The sequence below is a fragment of the Neolamprologus multifasciatus genome, chromosome 19, assembly GCF_963576455.1.
Source record: "Neolamprologus multifasciatus chromosome 19, fNeoMul1.2, whole genome shotgun sequence".
Classification (NCBI taxonomy): domain Eukaryota; kingdom Metazoa; phylum Chordata; class Actinopteri; order Cichliformes; family Cichlidae; genus Neolamprologus; species Neolamprologus multifasciatus.
Window position 1 is genome coordinate 20,632,196 of NC_140457.1, and position 10,332 is coordinate 20,642,527.

General features: G+C 41.4%; 1 protein-coding gene across 1 annotated transcript; it reads left to right on the forward strand.

The window, feature by feature from the left end:
• The first annotated feature begins 363 nt into the window (after nt 1-363).
• LOC146496535 (zinc finger FYVE domain-containing protein 1-like) lies at nt 364-10,280 on the forward strand. The gene is made up of 11 exons (XM_085143679.1): nt 364-1,860; nt 1,950-2,454; nt 3,844-4,058; nt 4,172-4,278; nt 4,374-4,482; nt 4,606-4,703; nt 4,887-5,004; nt 5,110-5,280; nt 5,488-5,668; nt 5,786-5,899; nt 7,799-10,280. The coding sequence occupies exons 1-11, from the start codon at nt 1,351-1,353 to the stop codon at nt 8,029-8,031; spliced, it is 2,361 nt and encodes a 786-aa protein (XP_084999805.1). The 5' UTR covers nt 364-1,350; the 3' UTR covers nt 8,032-10,280.
• The last annotated feature ends 52 nt before the right edge of the window (nt 10,281-10,332 follow it).

Below are 10,332 nucleotides of genomic sequence, written 5' to 3' on the forward strand. Positions count from 1 at the left end.
TGCTCACTGATTCTCTCCTCTCTTCTGGACGCCGGTTCGACCCCCGGGCTCTCTGTCCTGGTCGGTGTGTCCTTGGGCAAGACACTTTACCCTACCGCCTACTGTTGTTGGCCAGAGGGGCCGATGGCGCGCTATGGCAGCCTCGCTTCTGTCAGCCTGCCCCAGGGCTTATCATTTGGGTGATGCTCTTTCAGGTACTATCGTTGTACCTTGGACACAAACAAAAAAGAAACGGTATAACATGTGAGCTTTTAGGAGTTGCACAGAATGTAAACAGAGCAAACTATTAGCAGGAACTACGTTTCCCATGATGCAACGTGGCTTCACCCTGCTCTGACCCTGTGACTGAAAATAATCTGATCAGCTGATCTGACCTGGCAACAAAATAACGTAGCTAGAGCAATCTATCAGGGAGGGGGGCTGAAGAACAAAACAATGACACTGCTTGGAAGAATTTAAATACAGTAACTCTTCTAAAGACTTTTAAAACCAAATCGCGCCGAATTCCCTCCCGGTGTTTAGTGAAAGAGCCCGCAGATATTCGAGCTTTTGACATCGACTAGCTGTTGTTTGTTGATATGTTGTTGCTGTTTAGTTGACAGACTGGCGGCTAGCTGCTTGCTTGGACGGCTGTGAGCTGTGGTGGTTTGCTGGCTCGCTAATTGCTGCTTTTGTTTGAGGTGGGGGAAAAAAAGTTGAAATTGTCCGGCTAAAGTAGCTAGCTATAAGCTAACTGTTCCCATTTGGTTGCCAAGTAATTTACTGAATTTGCAAGGTATAGACCCACAGAGGGTCAGCTTGCTAGTTAGCCTGTTGTTAGCATTAACATTTGCTCATTTTTGTTTTGGTATTTTTTTCCCCAAGGAGGGTTCTTTGTCTCGTTAGGTACTGGTTACCTGTACACACTTATGTGTTACCTAACTGTTTCTTTTTGCCTTAGATATATATTTTAGGTAATATTGCTGCTAAATGCTAACTTTAATGCATGAACAAGCTAACAGGATCAAAGGATATTAAACGTTACTGAAGAAGACGATGGTTTTTACTTCACTGCTTTTGTTAGGTACACTAAATGGCATTAGATCAACACGTTTAGGTGTCTGAATTTCATACCGCTAAAACTAATTTGATCACTTACATCGGTCTTTAAACCTTGTATTAAATCAGTGTGATAGCAGCCCTGTTATCATGCAGCTGTCTTAAGTTTATTTCATTTTTTTTGAGCATTTCAGTTTTCAGTATTACTGCACTGTGCATTTTTCATTAACTGCTATTGGAAGTAGCTGGTGCTGTTGTCAAAGCTGTTCCAATAAGCGCCAGTCTGTATTCAAGTTCACTCCTTAAGAAACGATGAATGGGTATGGCTCATCTTCAGAAAAGGGAGTCAATACTAGTCTGATATGTCAGGAGAGTTATTCCTGTGGTGGCTCTGAGGAGGCGGCATTTGAGTGTGTTGATTGCAAAAGCCTGCAGTGTGTTCGCTGTGAGCTCGACCTCCATAGTCATGACCGGCTAAAGAACCACAAGCGGGTCCAGCTAGGTCCTGGACATGTCCCATACTGTGACAATTGTAAAGGAGGTAGTGGGGATAGTGCCACGCGCCATCGGTCTGTGGTCCGTTGCCAGAACTGCAAAGTTAACCTGTGTCAGGACTGTCAAAAACGTACCCACAGTGGAGGCAACAAGAAGAAACACCAGCTTACACATTATCCTCCATCACCCAAACCTGCAGAAGGCAACTCTGTCCAAACATCTGCCCAGCCTGCTGTCTGTATAGCCGATGAGACCAAATCTCTGAAGGCTAAACTTCTGGAGAAGGTATCAAGCTTTCTTCTGGTTGATGAGAATGAGGAAATGCAGGTAAGCTGTGCAAGTGGGCATTAAATAGGACTGTAGTCCATTTTCTTTGTTTATGCTTTAAAGTTTTTACACTTGTTGTTTGTCCTAAGATAAAAGATGAAGCTTCCTTCATGAAGAGCCTCAGCTGCTCGCCCGACCAGCTGCTGAAGGTGGTGTCCATCTTTGGTAACACGGGAGAGGGCAAATCTCACACCTTAAACCACACGTTCTTCATGGGCAGAGAGGTGTTCAAGACTTCTCCTGCACAAGAGTCATGCACAGTGGGAGTGTGGGCGGCATTTGATCCCATCCATAAATTAGTGGTCATTGATACAGAGGGGCTGCTTGGGAACAGTTCCAAACAAGGCCAGAGAACACGTCTCTTACTCAAGGTGCTCGCCATCTCTGACCTCATCATCTACCGCACCCATGCTGACCGTCTCCACGATGACCTCTTCAAGTTCCTCGGAGATGCTTCGGACGCATATTTGAAGCATTTCACCAAGGAACTGAAGGCAACGACAGCACGCTGTGGCCTGGATGTTCCACTGTCCACCCTGGGCCCCGCTGTAGTCATCTTCCATGAAACAGTCCACACTAAGTTGCTGGGTTCAGGTAAAACACCTCCTCCTGTTAAAGGGTGCAATGCAATAACTTAAACCTTTAAAAATAACTTTATTTAACATCTTCACTCTGACACTGAATATACAGTAGTTATGGATCATTGCATCAAAGGACTACAAGTGGCCCCTTTAAAGTCAACTGAGGGTTAAGCATTACATATAATTTGGGGTTTAGCAAATATTAGCCTTCTATCCCTGTTATCTGGAGGTCGAAATCAGCTTTCCAACTTTAGTTAAATCTGGAAATGATAAAGAAATGTACATTTATAGCTGTAGTCACACCAGTTTTTACACATTTGCATCTAGTTTTAACACCATGTATTGTACATTATTGGGAATTGCAATTTGAATTTGTCTAAACTCTAATAGTGTGATGTGTTTTCCAGTCCTCAGTATCTACTGGTTTGTGTTCCTCTTGCTCTGGTATAATAATCAGCTTGCAGAGACTTGCAATTTGCTCAAGTTGGATAAGCCCTTTTACTGAGGAAGACTGCCTGTTTTTACCATAGTCTCATATCTTTCATACTCTTTCTTTAAAAAAAAATCCTGTCTGTCTGGCAGCTTTTGCATTCAGAATTATGATTTGAATTCACTGTTGTGCCAAACACATTTTGCTTTTCCAAGATCAGCTCTATAAAATCTCCACAGGTTCCTCTTGTTCAGGGTTTATTTCTTCATTTCTATTTGTGTTTATTTCAGGTATTACATTATATGTGGTATACAGTATGACAATGTCTAAGGCAAGACAGGCAGGAAAAAAATGGTGGTGGTGGGGATTGGGGAAGATATAATAAAAGCATAGAGTACAAATAGAAATACACAATGTATGACCAACTGGTGCACCTATAAGGAAAATAAACATACAACACCAGGAACACAAACATTCAAAAAAGCACAGGTATATGAATCATCTTCTTGTGTGTGAATGTAATAGGAAAAAAAAGCCAACAGAAATAAGAAGACCCTTTGACCACTCTGGTGCATCACCTGACAAAATGAAGCTGCAAGTTTCTGCAAGTTGTTTTCCGCACAAAAATGGAAAAACTGTGGACATTAAGTGGCATTTATAAGGAGATAAATCATTTAAATTGCATTACTTTCAACTTGTGGCTTAAAATCCGAAAGAACCCTCAAAATGTGGGACAGCAAACTTCATGTTTTTGCTCTTTGGTAGATGCAGTCCATTTTATTACCCACGCTGTCTTTTTGGAATGAAAGGCACATTTGTATTTCTTATAGAGGCAAATATTGTCTATTTCCCCTCACATGTCACATGCATTCTTTCAAGCACACTATTTTAAGAACTGTCGATAAATGCTAAATATATCTGCAGTATATTTTAGCTGATGTTAATAACCATTCAACTTTTGTCCTGTTGTAGATAAGTCATCCGAGTCAGTAGATCGGCTGCTGTTGGAGCGCTTCAGGAAGCTTTCACGCTTTCCAGAGGCCTTTAGTTCTGTCCACTACTGGGGTACGCAGACTCTCAGTCCTCCTACTGACTTTCGCGGCCTACAGAATAAACTGGAGCAGCTCCTGGATAACAACGCCACCCGTTCTCCACGCACGCCTGTGGTCATCTTCAAAGCCCTGCAGGTAGGGCTGCATTTAGAAGTCTGCTTGTTTCTGCATCACATGGAAATGCATTTTTGAATTGGTCTGACAGCAGTTTATGGATTAATATCTGCTGATCTTTAATTTCCCTAAAGGCACTGAGCGAGCGCTTCAGTGGGGAAATTGCAGGTGAGCTGGTAGCACACAGTTGCTTCTTTCCTGATGAATACTTCACCTGCTCTAGCCTGTGCCTCAGTTGTGGGTAAGTATTTCTTGCCAGTCTTTTTTTAATCATTTTTGCTTCAGTCTTTTTCTGTTTCTGTTGTTTTACATTCTGTGTTAATACGATTACCTCAGCTCTGGCTGCAAGAACAGCATGAACCACTTAGGAGAGGGAGTGCGCCACGAGGCGAAGCATCGCTGTCGTTATTCTGCTCAGTATGATAATCGCATTTACACCTGTAAAGTAAGTGTGGTGACTCAGCTTTGACTTTTAGCTTTCTCTGTTTTGACCATAACACTGTAATTACTTCTGTGTCATTGCCAAAGAGCCTTAAATTGAAATCATTTATGTTGTGCATCAAATCAGGCTTGCTATGAAGGAGGAAAAGAAGTGATAGTAGTCCCAAAGACCTCAGCCTCCTCGGATTCTCCATGGATGGGCCTCGCAAAGTATGCCTGGTCTGGGTAAGTAGTAAGGAAATGACCTGCGAGGGCATCTGTACCTAGGCTTTGGTTAACATCATTTTAAAGCTCTGACCTAAAATTAAATTCTTCTTGTCACTCCAACATGCATGCTCCACATCAGATTACATACCAGATTATTGTCACAAAAAATTAGCTTCATTTTTTTTTTAAATATATGTTCAGGTATGTTATTGAATGTCCCAACTGTGGAGTGATCTATCGAAGCCGACAGTACTGGTATGGAAATCAGGATCCTGTTGATACAGTTGTCCGCACCGAGATCCAACATGTTTGGCCAGGAGTAAGTGACGCCAAGTATTTAATTTATTTATCAGATGCAGACTATATTTCACTGATTTGCATAGACCTTAATTCTGGCTACAGATAACCTGTCTGTTTCTTGCAGTCGGATGGCTTTTTAAAGGACAACAGCAATGCTGCACAGCGGCTTCTGGATGGAGTCAACCTAGTGGCCCAGTCTGTGTCAGAGCTCAGTGTCAAACCCGCCAAGGCCGTCACCTCTTGGCTGACAGATCAGATCGCCCCAGCCTACTGGAAACCCAACTCCCTCATCTTGGTGAGTGACACACACAGCCCCATCCTTTGCCACCAGCTACCAACGGCCAAGTCAACACTTTCATGTTCACAAGGATGTTTACTGTCTGCGGTGTGCCTATTACACAATCTACATTTGCACGTCTCATGATGAAACTTGGATTCGTGTTGCATCCTCCAGCTCTTGCTCAATACAAGACGGACTGTGATTATTTTTCTCTCATGCAAGGTGTGCCACAAGTGTCACACAGTCTTCCAGGATAACGACACCAAGCATCACTGCCGTGCCTGCGGGGAGGGCTTCTGTGATGGCTGCTCTTCCAAAGCTGCACCCGTCCCCGAGAGAGGCTGGGGTCTTGCCCCTGTCAGAGTGTGTGATGTCTGCTTTGAGCAGAGATCTTCATATGCAGGTACACACACTCTAAATAATGTCAGATCTCCTCTGTTTTTCTCAAACCTCTGTTACGCTGCCATTTAACATCTTTGAGCATGGCTTTAGTAAGGGTCTTTTTTTTAAATTTATCCAGAACTACTTGAAGCAGAGCAAGAAGAGGAAGAAGGTGGAACGCTTGCTAGGAAGGTTGGAGAAGCTGTCACCAACACATTCGGAGTCGTGGTCACTGCTATTGACATCCCACTAGGTGAGTGTTTCCCCGAAACAAAACCTAAAGGGGAAGGGTTATGTAACCTAAACAAATGACCCAGTAAATGGTAATACACCAGAGCGATGCCCTCTTGTGGCTGAGGCCCATTCTGCTTAATTTCAGTTAAAAAGAAATGAAGTATTTTCCCTTTATTTATGTCATACTGGAGTCTCGCCAGGAATATGAGATGCCCTAATGGCCTAGTTTTAACATAACATGTACTGCTATGAAAAGCAGGACTCTATGCCGCAAATCAAGGAAACAGTTGAGCCATCTTAAGTGTTTTAAGTTAACGGCAGTAAAATGATTACATTTATATGGAGATTGCATTTTCCTGTAACTAGTTCCTCTTGCCAGCAAAAAATATTTATAAGCTAAAAAACTGAAATACTCCCACACACTGGCCACCGAACCTAAAAACGCCTTGGACACTCTGTTCAGGACATATCTGTGGCAACACCTCCATGCAGAAGTGCTCTCCCATCTAATGTTTAACACTGACAGTGTTTCAGTTCTTGTATCTACCAGACGTCTTTAGTGCAGCAATGTGATCGATGACCAGTTATATTGTTCTTTTTGTTTATGAGACTTTGCCAGGCTTGTGAGTCTCCTTTGCTTTGTACTTGTTTAATATTGATGTTAGGTTGCCTACACAGCATACATCTGTGAGAATTCCTCAGTGATTGTTTAACTACTCGGGATCAATCATTTCTGTACGCTTTGAACTAACCTCCAGGATGCACTTTGGTCAGTGGATATGAGAAAAAGCTTTTGTTAAGTGTGTTTGTTAAGCCAGTGTGACAGGATTCTGTCAGGATTATCCAAAAGAAAGAACAAGTTCTACTTTATAAGAAGAGAGTGTCAACTTTTGCACTTTTTCAGTTAGGCCACAAACATATTCAGATTTCTTTATTAGCATTCCAAACCATGAAAGTATTTGTGTAATCCAAACACAAGTTAAATATTTATAGATGTGAAGATACTATATATACCTGCAGGTCTAAATTTACTGGTAAAGGGCATAGATAATTATGCTTTGGACCACATGATATCTCGCTGAAGATATATCCATATCTGTGACTACCCCAAAAATACCGCAGAGTGACGTCCTCTCCAATCACAACAAAATTAGCCAACTTACTTTTAAACCCAGCTCTTGTTTCTGTGTTCCCGTCACAACTTGAAACAGGGCTGCACTTCAGGTAGTACTGGAGAAAGCTAAACATGGGTAAAGCTCAAAAGATTTAAGCCGTTTTAAATTTACAGGACTGAAAGGAATAATTTAAAGGAGATTAATGTGAGTGTTTAGTGACCACTTGCTCATCACCCAACAGAAATTCAGGGAAAACATTGTTCCCATTAAAAGAAGGCGACTGGGATTAACCCCATATAAAACATTATGTTGTCAGGTTTTACTAAAATTTTTGTATGAAGTAATCACGGGTATAATTAGATCAAATTAGAGAGCATTCATCAGCTGGATCTGTTGACATAGTTTATGGGGAACTTCCAGTGTTGCCAACAGATATCCAGGCCAGGAATGCTCAGTCAGCTCTGACCAGCTGTTCAGTGTTGGAGAATGCAAAAAAATAATGGATAACGATTGGATGAATGTTTTCAAGAATGCAGACTGCATGTAGCCTAGACCTGAGATTGGTCAGTATTACTATAACAAGACTACAAGTGAAAATTTGAAAGAATTTGGTCCCACAGTTTTTGTCCCTTGCCTACATATTCTACATATTCATATGCAGATATCGTTTTACAGACAATTATTGCATGACAGAGATTCTATTAGGTTATATTGCACTATAAACTTAAGCAAACAGGATGTGGTGTCATATAAAGTTTCCAGACCTGTGAGTATGGCGCATTTATTTTCCACCCTCCTTTTAGGCCTAGTGAAAGACGCAGCTCGTCCTGCCTACTGGGTTCCTGACCAGGACATCCTGTCGTGCCACAACTGCCAGCGCGAGTTCACTGCCAAGCTGTCCAAGCACCACTGCCGCGCCTGTGGCCAAGGAGTGTGCGACGACTGCTCCCCCGAGCGCCGAGCCGTTCCATCGCGTGGCTGGGACCACCCTGTGCGCGTGTGCGCCAGCTGCAGCCAGAAACCCGGAGAACTTTAACAGGGATGCCTTTCCTTCCTCAGAACACCGTATTGAACCGCTCACTAACTCAGCAGCCTGAGTATACCTCTCTTGCTCTACCGATTCTGTCTCGTATCAGTGGAAGGGAAATTTTTAGGCATATATGTAGGACATTTAGCAGATTTGGGATTTCAGCGTTGCCGTGGCCTTTGTAGAACAGCCAGAACGTGTGAGCTACTCGACTCGAGTGTGAAACCTGCGTTTCTACTCTGATCATCCGCAGTGTCAATGTTTTGATTCTTATTGACACGAATCCCTAATTTTACATGTAATAAGGCTGTCAAGCTATTTTTCTACTGTCAGAAAATATAACGAAAAACATAATTTAAATAATAATAATAGCTAGTTGAGAATGCTGGATGGGTTGGTGTGATTAGTTTCCAGCAATTCCTGTTATTGAGCATTTTCTCTGATGTCATACACGTAATGGCAAAGAGATATTTTAAACATATGCAGCTGACTGCAGGTTCCTTTGCATGCATGTACTGCAACATTTTAGTTTTTGCACTACGCCTTGTTCAGCTGTTATAGGCTGTTGCTTACCATGGCCAAAAAGCCAGATAGCCAGGTGACAAAGCGGTCGCTCCAAACTCAGTTGAAATCTACCGCAGGAGGTCTTGATTTTGGATATCTGGCGTGCCAAAAATCATTCAGGTCACTGTGTCTGTGCTGGTATTTTATCATGTAATATGTGGTCGTATGAAGACGTAGAACTATGTTAGAGGAAATGTTGAAAGTTATTTAAGTATCGACAATTGAAAAAAATATATATATTAGCACTCTGGCATGCATGACAGTGTGAGAGATCATGGCCTTTAATTTGTTCAGAGGGCGGTCTCTGAATAAACCTCACTATCTCTTTTACTTAGCGGCATTTCAGTGTTCTTATGTTACAACATGTATTTCATGTTCAAAATGTTTTTATTGACAACTTTTGTTTGAATTATTATATAAATATTTAATATTTGCAGTTCCTGCCTGCGTTGCATATGGATGTTGTCTTTCAGAACTCAAAGATACACAAATAGTCTTCAAACTGGTTTTACTTATTCCACTCATGCCTCCAGGTCTCTGTAGATGCAGTCTGTCATGATAAAACCTCTTGACAAAGCACAAAGGTATTTTTGTTCTGCTTATAATGACTTGTTTTTTCTGTTACTTTACATCCGTTATTGAAAGCTGTTTGCTTTAGCTTTTTTTTTTTTGGTTGACATCATTCACTGTATGTATATTTATAGACTTTGTAGTGACACTTTGTGAACCACCCTTTTTCTGTCTTGTTTGTTTTTGTGTTTCAGCGTTACGCAGAAATACTAATGCTCGAATGTGTCGAAGGCGAGACGTCGACCCATATGTAGCGACTGAGAGCTTTAATTGCGTCTTTCATCATTAACTAGTTTTGTTTTATTGAGTATTGAGACCATTATCATATAAAGCACATGGCGATGCCTTTTAGACGTATGCTAATATTTTACTGTCAAAAAAAAAGCAACAAGGAAAAAAAAGGGGTTTGTCGATTGTATGCTTTGTAGATAAAGTTAATTCTCCCTTTGCCTAACGTGGAACTTTTTGGTTCTGATGTCTGATGAGAAGATGTTATGTCTGCCTTGTCTCAAAATAGATCTATCTGTCTGAGTGTTTCATCACACACACCTTCCTTTGAGATGCCAATGTTGCACAGGATAGAATAGGAAATGCATTATGTCAGATTACTAGTACTGGAGTTCATTGCCATGCATATCTTTGCAGACTGTTCAAATACCCGTTATAGTGTTGGAGATGTACATTTGATCCCTTTATTTTTAATAGGGTAAGGTGCTACTGTCAACGCTCCTGACCTACAGACTCCAAACCAAGCAGAAATGACTGATAGAATTTAAACTGTTGGAAACTAACTTGAAGAAATGGTGGAAGATTTGCATAAGATTAAAGTTGTATCAGCTCCCGTCTGTTGAAACATAATCTGCAACTGCCTCCATGTCTTAAGTGTGTGTGTGTGTGTGTGTGTGTGTGTGGTGTGTTTTAAATCTCCCTGTGTCAAACCACTTACTGTACTGTATGTGGGAGGAATAGATCGTGTGCAACATCCTTGTGTTATGAGCCTTGCTTTCATTCCCTCCAGCACTGCAGTTTAAGATAAACGAGAAAAAAAATCAAATAATACTTGCTTGGTGCTTATTGATAATAATAAATGATTTATAATTATTTTAATAAATAATTAAACCCAAGCTTCCATGTTGATATTCTGTGCCAATACACTGCATGGTATCAGTGAGCCAA

Excerpts from the sequence above, each read along its gene's own strand:
- LOC146496535 (XM_085143679.1), top strand. The coding sequence starts at position 1,351 with ATGAATGGGTATGGCTCATCTTCAGAAAAGGGAGTCAATACTAGTCTG. Across the intron at positions 1,861-1,949 it reads ATGAGAATGAGGAAATGCAG|ATAAAAGATGAAGCTTCCTT; the intron begins GTAAGCTGTGCA and ends GTTTGTCCTAAG. Across the intron at positions 5,005-5,109 it reads TCCAACATGTTTGGCCAGGA|TCGGATGGCTTTTTAAAGGA; the intron begins GTAAGTGACGCC and ends TGTTTCTTGCAG.